The following is a 14,991-nucleotide window of genomic DNA, read 5'->3' as shown; positions in this document are numbered from 1 at the left end:
CTGCCCGACAGCACCGTCTGGCTCTGTTGGAGCATCAGAGCACTGCCACCACAGGGGACAGGGCACGGACCTCCTGACCCCTGCAAAAGTCCCCTGAAGCCCACCGAGCACCCTCGTCTCCACTTGGGGCCCTGTGTCTTGGGAAAAAGGTGGCCTTGGTGTGACAGACTGCCTCACTTCTGAGAGCCTGAGTCTGCAGAAGCTCAGTGACAGGCAACAGTGAAGGTGGAAGGCCTGCAGCATTTGGGGGCTGTGGCCAGTGGACCTGCTTTTCGGTTCTCAGAAAGTAAATTTACTGTGGATGGAGAAGTTGAAACTAGCGTGACAGCATTTGAGAATATTGAATCTAGCTTTTACATAAACAACTCTTTCTTCCTAAGTGGTTTCCTGTGGTTGTCTCATCTGTGCCCGTTAGTGGTAATGCTCACGAGATGCGTGTGTGTCGGCTTCAGTGTCAGGCCACCTCCCCAGTGCCCCTTTCACTGTTCGGAGCTGTGCCCTCCATTCCCCTTCCGGAGCCTGACCCATCGTCAATGTCATCCTCCCTCCTGGACCAGGGAGGACATGCTTCCACAGAGCACGCAAGTGGAGCACTTCCGGCAGCCTCCCCTGACTCTGACACATCTGCAGCCTCCACGTCTTTCCGCGTGACTCAGGTCTGATGAGCCGCAGACCCACACGGCACCCAGACCCGTCATCCTTCCTAGCGGGTTGTCACGGCAGACCTGGAAACTAATTTCCTGTGTGGAGCAGGTTGCTTCACTGGTGCTATTTTAGATCGTAGTGCCGGAGCCAAGGAGAAGATTAAACGTGATTCTGCCTTTCCTTTTCTCTGTGCTTTAAAAAACCCACTCTGGTAATGGTCGTACGATGTGAGTTGTACCTAATGCCACTGGCCATACAAACAAAATGGATAAGATGGTATGTTTTATATTGTGTGTATTTTGCCACAATATTAAAAAAAAAAACCCATTCCTTGAGAAATTGCCACTTTTATTTTGTATTAAGTATACTAGAATTTGATGTGTATTCTGGGCTTGCTATTCCTATAGTAGAAAGGGTTATTAATAGCAATACAACTTTTACTGCCTTCCATTTGAGAAATAAAACAAGGTTTTATCAGCATTAATAATGACAACACTTTACATGTCATAATCTGTGGTAGGGATACATGAGTGAGCACAGCTTTGTGTGTATAACTTACCAAGTGCACCTGAACGTGCTGTTAGGCCCGGCTCCTGCAGAGCACGTGTGTTAGTGTCACAGGTGTGGTGTGGGTGCAGGAGGGCCCCGATGGGATGAGGGAGAGGAAACTTCAGCTCAGGACCAGCCTCCCCACTCATGACCAGAACTTGCCCAGTGACTGGCAGTTCCCGTCATTTCTTGGGATCTCAGTTTCCTCATTGTAAAAGATCTTTTAAAATGGAAAGAAAACTTACCTCATGGGAATGTTGTAAAAAGCAAATGAAATAGCAAATGTGAAAGAAACAATCATGCAGAGGGGATTCTTAGTAGGGAGCAAAACCTGAGAAGCATAAACGTTCTTTTCAAGTTGGGAAATAAGCAAGTAGCCCTCAGAGATTAAAAATTGCACTTTCTTGCCCCGTCTGCCCGCCTCAGCGCCATCGTCACCTGAAATCCCAGCACGTGGTCTTCATGGAGCTTCCCCACCCCTGGCCTTTATAACCCAAGAGTCCTTGAATAACGAGTGATTTGGGGCTGGAGCTAATGATCATCTCCAGGAGAGGATCCGATCTTTTCGAGGGACTTAGCCTGGAACCTCTCAGCCTTAAACTTCAGTCAACAGATCCTTTCCACATTTCTGGCTTAGTCTCCAGTTTCAGGCGACAGCTAAGCCACTCTCCTTCCTGTCCCCCTGCAGGTCGCTGCTATTAACCCAAACCACCCACTGGCCCAGATGCCTTTGCCCCCGTCTATGAAGAACTGCATTCAGCTGGCAGCCTGTGAGGCCAACGAGCTCCTGCCCATGATCCCTGACCTCCCAGCTGACCTGTTCACATCATGCCTCACCACCCCCATCAAAATCGCCCTGCGCTGGTAAGTGGCATCCGCCTCAGCTCCCAGCAACCTCACTCACCCGGGGCTTGCCGTGGGGATCCAGGGAATCTACCTGACTCTGGCAGACCAAGTTCCAGGCGTGTGCTCAGGACCCCGAGTGGATGCTGGGGTTTTCCTCTCAGGGCTCAGGCTGCGCTTTCCCCCAGGTCAGGTGTGTGCGTGGTTTCTAGGCGCTCCCTATCCGTATCTTGGCTAACTGAGGTGGTGTCCTCAGTACTAAGGTGGGTCATGCTGGAAAGTGGACTTTCTTTAAAAAAAAAAAAAACTTCACTAGTTATATAATTCTTTGCTTGAGTTGAAGTAGAATATTTCATATTATTTCCCTACCATCAGTCTTTTGAGAAGTTCAGAGCTCTTGTGACTATGACTGAGGAAATACGTGGGCTATTCCAGGATGGTAGAAGCTGCATGTAAGGCCCTCTGTCCCTGGCAGGACTCATAGTGGAATGTGTGTGCTTCCTGCCTCAAAGTCCAGCTTTCTCCTCTAGACCGTCTTCCTCCCATTTAATATCTGCTTTTCCATTTTATGTTTTGCTGGAAATCATATACATGGAGGTAAGTAGCCCTTGGTGAGCCACAGGCGGGACGGTGCAGCCATGTGGGTTCACTGGACTCTGTGGGGGCTTTTTCCTCAACTTCCTGCCAGGGTGTCCCAACCCCATCAGACACACGGGGTCCTGGTTCCTTCCCCACAGCCCTGGAGAAAGTACTGAGACAGAAGAGGACTCTAGGGGCAACAACATGGTGCTCAACCCTTTGGGAGGCCCCTTGAGTGACTGTAGCCTGGGTGGCAGGCGGGCATGAAGTTGCCTCGAGCGACTGGTTCGATGAGAACTTGGACTTGCAGCTTTGCCTCTGTTGCAGCATCGGGTTGACCCACAGCACCTGGAAGAGGGCATCTGCCTCCCACTCCATCCCAGCCCTCTCAAATCCTGGCTGTGGGTCTCTCCAGGGAGAAGCCTTTTCTAGCTCAGCTGATCCCTAAGGAGCTAGAGGAGAAGGAGGGGGATGATGGGCAGTGGCCCCCAGCTGCTGAGTGCCCCCACTCCACAGCTCAGCCCACTCAGGGCCTGACTGCGGCCACTCCTCCACTGCACTGCAAAAAGCAGAATGCATGTGGCAAAAGTGTACCCCGAGGGACCCAACCATGGAAGAAAGAGAGCTGAGCTAGCCTTCACGTGAGGCAGGACTGTTGTCATCAAGCACAGTCATCAAGTGTGACGGGAGGTGAAGGGAGGGAGACGCTGATAACACAGTGAGACTACGAACCAGGGATGTTGAAAAGAATCCCATAGAGACACAGGTGGGAGGACTATGGTGTTTGAAACGAAGGACACAGTGGATGGGATTCCTACTAGGAGGGGGTGGCTGTTGCCTATTAGCATGTTGGGAGATTGCAGCAAGGAGCTGGGCGCTGGGGGAGGCAACAGAGGGAGAGAGGGAAAAGCAGGAGACATGGAGATGGGAGCTCCCATGTGGAGAGAGAAGGCGAACGAGGCAGAGCTGGAAATACCTGAAGCCAGTGCTGGCACTGGCTTCATCCAGAGGCTTCCCCAGTTCATCCAGAGGCTCGGGCTGACAGGAAGGGAGGAGAGCAGGGACCTGCCCTCCGGTGAGGCTAAGGCAGCACATCAGCCATACCCACACTGCCTCAGAGCATCACTCCTTTGCTCCGTGGCCCTGCTGCTGCCCTTGACTGTAGGTCTTTTCGTTCTTTCATTTGTGAATTTTTCTATTTAATTCTCTGTACTCTGTGATCACTGTCAGAAAAGGTTTATGGTGCCATTTAACATGACCTCAGGAAGATCTCTGGTCCAGATAGCTCACGAAGCCGTTCATTTTATTCATTGTCCAAGAAATAATTTACTAAATACCACCAGTGTACTTAAAACTCATGTTAAGCACTATAGGCAATGCAGGAAGCATTGCCCTCAAAAATTTATGGTCTCGTTGAGGAGACAAGATGTGGCCTGAAAATTCATTATTTAAATGAGTGCTGCTTGCCTGACAAGGAAATCTGAACATTTCAGGCCATCCACGAGCAAGGGCCAGGCGGATCTGTGGCACTAAGGGCTGTTTGTGTTTCCAGAGGACAGACGGGCCAAGGGGATAAGGGAGGACTTCTTGGAAGAGAGGGAAACTGAGTCTGGGTCTGGGCAAATGGTGGGACTTGAACGGGAACAGAGAACACACAGTTGGGTGACTCCTCACGCACAAACGCGGGTCAGTAGAGAGAGGACGGCATCCAAAGGGGTGACATGAGGTCAGAGGGCGGGCTGACATCAGAGGGTGGACTGCCTTGATGTTGGGCTAAGGACCTTGGCTCTTCTAGGTCTGGCAGGGGAAGGCGTTAATGTGGGGAAATGACTTAAGAATATTGTTTAAGTAAGATAATCCATGTAAGGATGGGGAGACCTTGGTCAGATGAGACCTCTATCACAGCAGCGTGGTCAGGATTCAAACTACAGCGGGAGGGTAGAAATGACCATAAACCCTGTGGCAGGAACACCCACAGAGGCACCCCCAAGTCTGTGGTGGAATTGGCCTCATCCCCACTCATTTTGCTGATCTTCCCTGTGGATTTCCTGTCCTTACTGCTCCTACGCACCCCAACTCCAGAGCTGACGGTGCACACCAGCTCTGTCCGGGACCTGGGCTGGGTGCTGTGTCAGAGGGGGCTGTGAGTAAAAGGGCAGGGATGGTCGAGGAAGAAGCAGGAAGAGCATAGACGGCCCTTCCGCTCTCGCCACTCCACACGCTCCACTGCCAGCGCAGAAAATTGATTTGTTTCTCACCCTCGCCCCCTCCACCAGGTCAGCAGCCCTCTTGTCCTCTACCAGTCAGGAGGACCAGACGTCCCTTCCCTGACAGCTGTGGGTTTGTACCCTTGGGTCAGGCAACAGGCTTTCACTCCACCATGATGTGAGGCATTGTCTCGGTGCCTACCTGAAATCCTCTTTTGGAGTTAATATATAATTAAATTTTTTAAAGTAAGCATTTAGTAGGAAGCACAGTGAAAAGCGAATTAAAATAATATGGTTACCGTAGAAGGGACTTTAAGATCAATACATCACAACTGTGGGTGTTGGTCATCAGATAAGCACTGCCTGGAATGATTAAGCAGAGTCCCAGGTGGGAAGATCTTTTACAATTAACCACTTTCTGCATATTGAGGAATAGAAATTAGATTGAACATTTCACTGAGTGTTCTTAGCCTGTGAATAGCAATAAACCATATTCATTGGAAGAATTGTCAAGGGAAACGTGTACTTCTTTGTAACAGCTGAGTTAAAGAAAAATACCAGCCTTTTTTTTTTTTTTTTAGCATGGAGAAAGGAGACAGTTTATCAGATAATACTTACTTATATTTTTAGGGTTAAGGTTTTCTTAAAAGTCAGTTTAATATTTTCCAGTGAAAAATGGGATATACATTCTTTGTAGAAAATTTACTAAAATAAAAAAGAAGGAAAATGTAAAAAAGATTTTACCATCATTACCACAATTAGTGTTAACTTTTTGGTTAAAAAGTCTTTCATTTTCTGTATTTGTATGTTTTTCATTGATGCAATTAGACTGAATTTTCAATTTCATGTACTTAAACCTTAGCATAACAAACTTATTTATCCTTGGCCACTATAAATTCTTGGTAAATGTCATTTGTAGTGATTGCATAACATTTCACTGTATTGATATTCTGTTTTATTTAACCAAGTATAGGGCTTTAGTAATCCTATTTACTTAGGATTCAGGTATATAAAAGTAGGATAGCTAAAACTAGCTCTAGAATAGTGGTCCATGGACTTTTTTTGTGAAGGGCCAGATTGTAAATATTTTAGGCTTTGTGAGCCCAAGGGTCCCAGCTCTATTAACATAGCACGAAAGAATCATAGACAGTATGTAAACAAGTGAGCATGACATGACTGTATTCCAATAAAACTTTACTTACAAAAGCAAGTAGTGGGCCAGATTTGGCCTGGAAACCATAGTTTGCCAACCCTTGCTTTTAATGGGAACAGGGGACTTCCCTAGTAGTCCAGTGACTAAGAATTTGTGGAGGCCCAAGTTCAATCCCTGGTCAGACAGCTAGATACTGCAGCAACTTAGATGCAGCAACTAAGAGCTGGCATGTAATAAAGGACCCCACATATGGCAACAAAGATCCAAGATCCTATGTGCTGTAACTAAGACCTGGCACAACCAAATGAATAAAAATTTAAAAAAAAATGGAACCAGGATTTTACCTAAAAATGACTGCTGCACTTAGCTGTTTGTCAAGGAACCTGAGCAATAAATAACCTAGGAAAAAGCTTTGCTCAGGAACATTCCTGTATAACGAAGAGGATGGTTTTCACTACATTCATACAAGGCACAGTTGCTAGAGAAAGTTATATGCCTTATAAACAGAATGTAGCCTTACTTTGTATGTACATAATACATGTATGTATATTTAATGCCAGGTGTGCTTATAAATCTTATTTGGTGAAGTAGCTGTCAGAATATATCATTCTCTGATTTTTGTTTCATTTCCCCCTCAATCTTCTTTATTATCAAAAACTGATAATATCACTAACTCTGAAGTGAGCAATTACATTACTCTCCTTATAAATGATTTCCTTACTCAACATATACTTCCATATAGTATGAATCCAAGATTTTTTTTTTTTTTTCTTTAGGCTGTTTTCTACTTACTAGATTGAATGGCAGAATACCATATTAAATTTATTATGGATATATTTGTGTGCTCCTGAAATTATAACTCAGTGGTACTTAATTTGCTGTGGGACTTGCTGTAAAATAGATTGATGCCCGTCACATTGTGCGGCATGCAATTGTATTGTCTGTTAATGAAAATGGCAGGCATTATCTTGGATTGAATAGAGGTCAAGAAATGTGTTTCCTTCCGTTCAATTAAATTGAGTAATCTCAAAGAGTTTAAATGTTAATGGCATAGTATTAATGTGTATTTGTCAGCATGGAAAGTCTGGTCGTCATCTTTGCCCAGTGAGAGAGGCAGCTGCACAGACACCCTGCCCTGCAAGCTGCTCTTGAGGTCCTGCATTGTCTATCCAGCCCGGCCCTTCGCTGTGTCCTGCTTGTCTCACTGCAGGCTCTTGCTTTGTATTTTGTGACACTTGTGGCATTTGCTTTGTATTTTGTCCTGAAAACTCAACCAAGAATCAGTCAGAATTGCTTTCAAAAACATTAATCCTTGCTGGTGTTTGATACTGGGACTCACCATTTATTCTCTGTACAGTTTTCTCAACGACTTCTCTGCTGGAGAGCAGGCTTTCTGCCTGTTGAGTTGGTGCTTTCTGTTTTTGTCGTCTTTTTCGGCTTCTTATAAAAACTGAATTAAAATGACTGCCTTATTTCTTACGTTTCAGGGCAGTTGATCTGTTCATTCATGAATGAAATTATCTTAGCAGTTTACTTTGTAGTAATGTCACACTTTGTGTTGTAGACCTTGTAATAAAGTTAATTTGGGATTTAGTTAAGCTTTTTTTTTTTTTTTTAATCCGGAGGCCCTGACATTGTGGCCATAACTGTAATTTGGCCCTGCTGTGTAAAGCCCAGGAGAGCTTCAGGGTAATTTCCAGTCTTTAGGTTATGTAATTTGTCATGTGCCCACTCTGAGGAAAATATTTTTTCTCCCCAAACTAGACGATGTACTCTCACTGTTCCTGTCTCTGACGTATACTCAATTAAGATGAATATCATAATGTATTGTAATAGAGCTCCTTTTTAAAAAAGTTGACATGCCGAAACCTGATTTATGCTGCTGAGAAACAAATTGGACCAGACAGGATGGCACAGGCTGCTCACTCCCTCCCCTGAGCTCAGACCTCGGGCTGCCAGAGAAGAGTAAGATTGATGGGTCCTCCAGCGAGGCCACTCAGCGAGTCAGAAACAGTGTGGAGTCCTTGGGGATGGCTGATACTGTTGAGGGTGAGGAGTGGAGCGGGTGAAGACCAGAAGGTGCAGGCAGGGCAGGCTGAGGGTGGGTCCTCAGATGTGCCCGTGGTCATTTCTCTCATTGCTGTGGACGGTGCAACTTGCCTGCCATATCTGGAACTCAGAGGGAAGGAAATTAACAAGGTATACTACCTCTCCTCTGTAGGAAAACCAATGCCTATAAAAATCAAGAGCACTACACCATAGAAAAATAATTCAGAGTGAGAATAAACATACCTGAAGTGATAAGAGAGAATATTGGAACTAGGAAGAAGAAATATGAAAGATTAGTTGGAGATATGGGTCATTAAAAATATAATTGATGAAGTAAAGAATTTAGGGGGTGGATTGAAAGGTAGCATTATGAGTATTACTAAAGGACAGATTAGAGAACTGGTAGACTGGGTTGAGGAGTTCCCACCAAAGAGACAGAAAGAATGAATGACCAGAAAGATAGAAGTAAAGTTTGAATATCTGAGATACTGATCATGAAAATTAAGTATAGGTTTAGGTCTCACTGTGTTAGTGATAACCACCAAAAGAATGAAAATAGAATGTGTTGTGTTCGCATGAGGAGACAGAATTTCTTCTCTCCAAAAGAAGGTAGAAAAAGAAAAGCAAGGTAAATAGAAAATGTGAAATAAGATGTCTAAAGTAAGTTTTGAAATGAAAGTGATTAGTTAGTTGTTAGTGAGTTGAATCACCTCTCAAAGGACAGTGATTTTCATGTTACATAAAAATTATGATACAGTATGTATCACAGGATTTGTGTTTAAAACAAAATATTTGAGAGGTTGAAAATCAAAGGATGAAAGAGGAGAAATAGAAACCAAAAAAAAAAAAACTGGAGGAACAATTTTAATGTGCATCAAAGAAGAATCTGAGATTAAAATAATATTGAAAAGACAAAGAAAAATGTTTTATTGTGGTAAAAAAAAGTAGACAATCAAGAAGATACTCTGATCGTGGCTCTATATGCATCAAGCAGTATGGCCTTGAAACATGTAAGATGGGAACCAAAAAGACTCTGGGTAGAAATGGATAAACCAGGAATGTAGGTGCTGAAACTAAGTACATAAAAAGTAAGAAAAATAGTTTAGATTTTTTTAAATAGCAGGATTAATTAAGTCTAATGGAGGCATATAGGACCATATACCCGACAAGCAGAGAATACACATTATTTTTGAGCATAGGTGGACCATTCACAAGCAAAAACTGTGTACCAGACTCCAAAGAAAGCTGTAATGATCCCAAAGAATTAATACCATGTAAAATCTGTTCTCAGACCACCATACAATAGAGTTGGACTGTGATAACAAAGAGAAAGTATTAGTCACTCAGTCGTGTCTGACTCTGCGACCATAGTGACTGTAGCCCACCAGGCCCCTCTGTCCGTGGAATTCTCCAGGCAAGAATACTGGAGTGCGTAGCCATTCACGTCTCCAAGGGAATCTTCCCGACCGAGGGATCAAACCTGGTCTCCCTGCATTGCAGGCAAATTCTTTACTGTCTGAGCCACCAGGGAAGCCCCTTTAAAATGTCTGAAAACTAAAAATCTTATTCTTAAAAAAAAAAAAAAAAACCCTTAAAGAGGAAATACTTTTTAAAAAATTACCAAATATTCAAAGCTGAATGACAGTGCGAGCACAACTTTTCATGTCTGTGAGATGTAGCTAAAGCAAGCTAGGATTGAATACATTTAGTCAGAAAATGAAGATAAAAAATAAAACGAAAATCAGATGTTCACTGTAAAGTTCCCTGGGGGGAAATGCAGTAAACAAACAGGAATATGAAGAAAGGCAGTCCTAAAGATGAAGGCAGCCCTGAGCTGTTCATAGTGTCTCCATGTCCAGAGCCCCTCTGGATGATTTCTCCAGAATTCTCCCAGTCAGGAGGAGCAGTCCTAGGGCTCTGCTGCTCTTCATACAAATTTTGGACCAGCACTCTCATCCTTAGCTCCTCCTTCAAGCAAGTCTGGTACCTCAGTTTTCATTCTTTCAGAGATTCCCCATTATGAGGGTGCTTCTTTTGGGGTTTTCCCCTTAGAGGTTTACGGCTTCCAGTCTTTCTCTGCTTAGTCGCTGCAAATTGCCCAACTCTTGGTTCAAATTTTAAATTATGGTAATAAAAGTAGTTCACAATGGTTGAACATTATGCTGTACCATTACATGAATCAACTTATTCAGCTCCTGCAGCAAGCCTGTGTGGCATGGCCTACCCTCAGCCCTACTTTCAAGAGGAGGGAATTAAGGCTGCGTGGTCGTAACTGATAGAGGATTCAAGCCCTGTCCTGACCCCAGCACTGGCACTGCAGATGATCTAGGTGATGACTGGCTTCTCCCATTTGCTATAATTTTCTCTCTTTGTCCTTGTCTTACTCTTTTTCTTGAGATCCCTGTTTAATCCAGCATGTTTAAGTTGGGTCATGGGCGTTTACTTGGTAAAGGTTGTACAGGGTTCTCCAACAAGTATGCTTAGTGGAGAAACTTGAGATGTGCTCTCTTTGACACTGGGAATAAGGCAAGGGTTCTCTCTGGTGGTACTTCAGTATTAGAAGTCCTGGTCATCAGTAAGACAAGATACAATGTTTATAATTATCTATGTGCAGAGTGGGTCATATTTCATCAGTTCTAGGATGTACATTTTCACATCTGAACATACCTGAGATATAGTACCATCTTTTGATAAATAACATGCCTATTCAGTTGGCAGCACTTTTTCTTTTCTAGTAGTATATTGAAACTCTTAAAAAAACCCACATCAAGGTGTGTGCTATAACCTTTCTCATTGCACTGTTTGTGAAATAACTGACTCAGTGTTTATGGATCATGGGCAAAATACCATGTTTGCAACTAGGTTTGCAACTAGGTTGCATGTTTGAACTAGTTTACATGCACCAAAAATAATCTCAAAATCGTAATGATGTTAACAGATTTTAATTAGAAAAGTCTGAAATTTACAGTCTAAGCTTTCTCTGTAAGACTAGAAAAAGAGAATCACATCAAACCCTAAGTAAGTAGAAGAAAGGAAATAAGAAAACAGTAAAAATAAACAAAATAGAAGATACACCAGAGAAATGTGCAAAACCCATGAAAACAGATGATGGTTTTTGAAAAGCTCAGCAAAAATGTTAAACTGTAGCTAGAATGGTCAGGAAAAACAAAAGCTATAGATCGCCTGTTTCAGAAATCAAAGAGCATCACTACAGATCCAACAGGCATTAAAAGGATAGTAACAGAATCCATTAAGTATGAAGGATTTTATGCTAATAAATTCTATGTCTTAGGTGAAATGGATGAATTTCGTAAAAGACACAGATTAACAAAACCAACACAGAAGATAAAGAAAATCTGGATAGTTTATATCTCATAAAGAAATTGAACTCCCTAGTTTTTCCCTCACAAAGAAAAATTCCAAGCCCAGATATCTTTGCTGATGAATTCTAGGGAACATTTAAGAAAGAAATTATACCAATCCTTAGACAAACTCTTTCAGAAAATAAGAGGAAGGGGGAACATTTCCCATCCCATTCTAAGAGGCTAACTTTATCCTGAAAATCAAAGTCAAAGACTCTGCAAGAGGAGGAAAAAAAGAATCTGCAGGACAAGATCCCTCATGAACCTAAGTATAAAAAACATTTTTTTAATATTTAAAAAAATTTTTTGGCTGTGCCTCACAGGATGGAGATTCTTAGTTCTCTGATCAGGGATCAAACCTGTGCCCCCTGCAGTGGAAGTTTGAAGTTTTAACCATGGACCACCAGGATAGTCCCATTAGGCTTAAGAGTTCTTAACAAAATGTTAGCAAATGAAGCCCAACAGTATAGAGAGAGGATAGAGTATTATGATCAAGTAAGGCTTATCTTGGGAATGCAAGGCTTAATGTGAAAATCAATCAACATAATCCATTGCATTAGCAGAATAAAGGAAAAAACCTATTTGGTTATTTCAATATATGCATAAAAAGTATTTGACAGAATTTGGCACTGGTTTCATCACAAACTGATTCAGCAAACTGCAAATAGAAGAGAACATTCTCAAGCTCATAAAAGGCATCTAAGAAAAACTTACAGTTAACATTATAGTTGAAATGGCGAGAGACTAAACACTTTCCCCAGAAAACTGAAAACAAGGCAAAAATGTTCACTCTCACCGTTTCTTTCAACATTGTACTGGAAGTCATAGTCAGTGCAGAAAGCTAGAAAAGAATAAAATGGCATGCAGCCTGGCAAAGAAGGAAAAAAATCTGCCCAAGACAATATGATTATCTACATAGAAGATCATGAGGGACTTCCCTGGTGGTCCAGTGGGTAAGACTGTGCTCCCAGCACAAGGGGCCCAGGTTTGATCCCTGGTCAGGGAACTAGATCACACATGCTGTGACTAAGAGTTTGAATGCCACAACAAAAGATAGAAGATCCTGCTTGCCGCATCTGAGACCCAGTGCAGCAAAATGAATGAATGAAGAAAGAAAGAAAAAGAAAAGAAAATCATGAGGTCTTCAAAAAAGTCACTGGAACTAATAACAATAATGTGTTTTAGCAAGGTTCCAAGATATTATGCCAATACCCCCAAATCAGCTGCATTTCTGTCAAGTAGTAACTAATAGTTGGAAATTGAAATTTAAAAAAAAATACTATTAGCTATGACATCAAAATTCTAAAATATTTGGGAATGAATGTAACAACATATATGCTAGACCTATGCACAAAAACTATAAAACATTACAGAGAAAGACCTAAATAAATGGAGAATTATACTATGCTTATGGTGTAGAAGATGTTAATTCTATCCAAATGTTAATTCTGTAGATCCAGTTGATCTATAGATACAGTGCAATATCCCAGTCAAAAATCACTTTTTTTTTTGGAAATTGATAAGTTGATTTTAACGTTTATATGGAAATGCAAAGAGTCTAGCTAAAACAATTTTGAAACAGATACATGGTTCATTTCAAGATTTAATATAAAGCCACAATAATCTAGACTGTGGTATTGGTGTAAATATAGCCCTGTATATTGATGGAACAGAATATGGAGTTCAGAAATAGACCCCCATATATATGATCAATTGATTTTGGACAGAGAAACCAGATAGTTCAGTGGAGAAGGGACTGTCTTTTCAACAAATGATACTTGACCAACTGGCTTTCCTTTCAGGAAAAACAAAAATAAAATAAAAACCTTGCTCTTATTTTACACTAAACAAAAAAAAATAACTTCTGATCTTCTATATAAAAGACAGACCTATAAAACTTACAGATGAAAACATAGGAGAAGGTGTTCGTGAGTTCTTATACAAACCACAAATAGTACAAATCGTTAAACAATTGATATATTGAGGTTCATTAAAATAAAAACTTCGATAGACACTATTGAGAAAATAAAAAGACAAGCCACAAATTAGTTGAAAAGGTTTATGGTACATGTATTTGAGAGAGACCTGTATCTGGAATATATAAAGAACTGTAAAAACTCAACCATGAGAAGACAACTTACAGTGGCCAAATGATTAAATAGATGCTTAACAAAGAAGATAGATGAATAGCAAGATAGAAAGATAGACACATGAAAGATGCCTGTGTGGTGGTGAGAATGTGGAGTAACTGGAATGCTCTTACATTGCAGTTGGAAAGCAAATAGTACAGCTACTTTAGAAAATAGTATGGCCATTTTTAATAACTTTAAATACACACATAGCATTGTTGTTGTTTTAGTCACTGTGTCTGACTCTTGTAACCCCACGGACTGTAGCCCATCAGGCTCCTCTGTCCAAGGGATTTCCCAGGCAAGAGTACTGGAGTGGGTTGCCATTTCCTGCTCAAGGGGATCTTCCCCACCCAGTGATGAAACCTGTGTCTCCTGCTTGGCAGGTGGATTCTTTACCACTGAGCCACCAGGGAAGCATGCTGCTGCTGCTGCTGCTAAGTTGCTTCAGTCGTGTCCGACTCTGTGTGACCCCATAGACAGCAGCCCACCATGCTCCCCCGTCCCTGGGATTCTCCAGGCAAGAATACTGGAGTGGGTTGCCATTTCCCTCTCCAATGCATGAAAGTGAAAAGTGAAAGTGAAGCCCCTCAGTCGTGTCCAACTCCTAGCAACCCCATGGACTGCAGCCTACCAGGCCCCTCCCATCCATGGGATTTTCCAGACAGGAGTACTGGAGTGGGTTGCCATTGCCTTCTCCGACCAGGGAAGCATACAGCCCACCAGTTCTGCTATATATTTACCTAGGAGGAATGAAAACATGTGTCCATACCAGGATGTGCAATGAATGGTCAGAGTTTTATTCATGGTATCCGAAACCTAGAAACAGCTCAGAGAGATATTCATCCAAGGGTGAATGGACCAATTTAGGGACATACACTTAGTGTGTTACCGCTTGTCAGTAAAGAACATGCTCTCAGTATAACGTGAATAAGTCACTGGTTAAAAGAAAGATAAGCCCAAAAAGGTACAAAGTTTATCATTTTGTGATGTTCTCAGAGTGAACTATAGTGAGAGAAAGCAGATCTGGACTTGCTGGAGAGAGACAAAGGATGGGCTGGACAGCGCTTCAGAGTGATGGAAATGTCCTGTGAGGGGATGGGAGTTGTTAGTTGCACAAACATACATTTGTCAAATGCTTCAAATTATAATCTGAAATGGGTGCATTTTACTGTATGTAACACCTCATTGAAGTTGATTTAAATGTTTTTAAATGCATAATATTGGGTGAAAAATAAAAAATGCAATTTTTTTTGGTAAACACCAATATATAATATAGTTTGCAAGTTTGCACATATACTTAAAATATGGAAGGGCATACATTAAATAGATGTTGGTGGGTGCCTGTGGAGTTTGAGACAGGTTGGGGAAGTAGGTAAGAAAACAGCAATACAAAAGAGGTGTCCACCTGTGATGATTTGTTCTACTGATACAGAACTGTAAACAGCCTTCTGGACATCTGACATCTTAGAAAG

At 42.2% G+C, this 14,991-nt stretch overlaps 1 protein-coding gene across 2 annotated transcripts in view; it reads left to right on the top strand.

The window, feature by feature from the left end:
* Positions 1-14,991, top strand: part of RPTOR (regulatory associated protein of MTOR complex 1) — a 315,748-nt gene that overhangs the window by 155,546 nt on the left and 145,211 nt on the right. For both annotated transcript variants that reach the window (XM_043905267.1, XM_043905266.1), the window contains exon 6: positions 1,883-2,058. In XM_043905267.1, the coding sequence (XP_043761202.1) occupies positions 1,883-2,058 (176 nt within the window). The remainder of the gene's footprint in view (positions 1-1,882; positions 2,059-14,991) is intronic.

This window comes from Cervus elaphus, chromosome 5, assembly GCF_910594005.1.
Source record: "Cervus elaphus chromosome 5, mCerEla1.1, whole genome shotgun sequence".
Classification (NCBI taxonomy): domain Eukaryota; kingdom Metazoa; phylum Chordata; class Mammalia; order Artiodactyla; family Cervidae; genus Cervus; species Cervus elaphus.
This window is presented reverse-complemented; position numbering and strand designations above follow the sequence as displayed.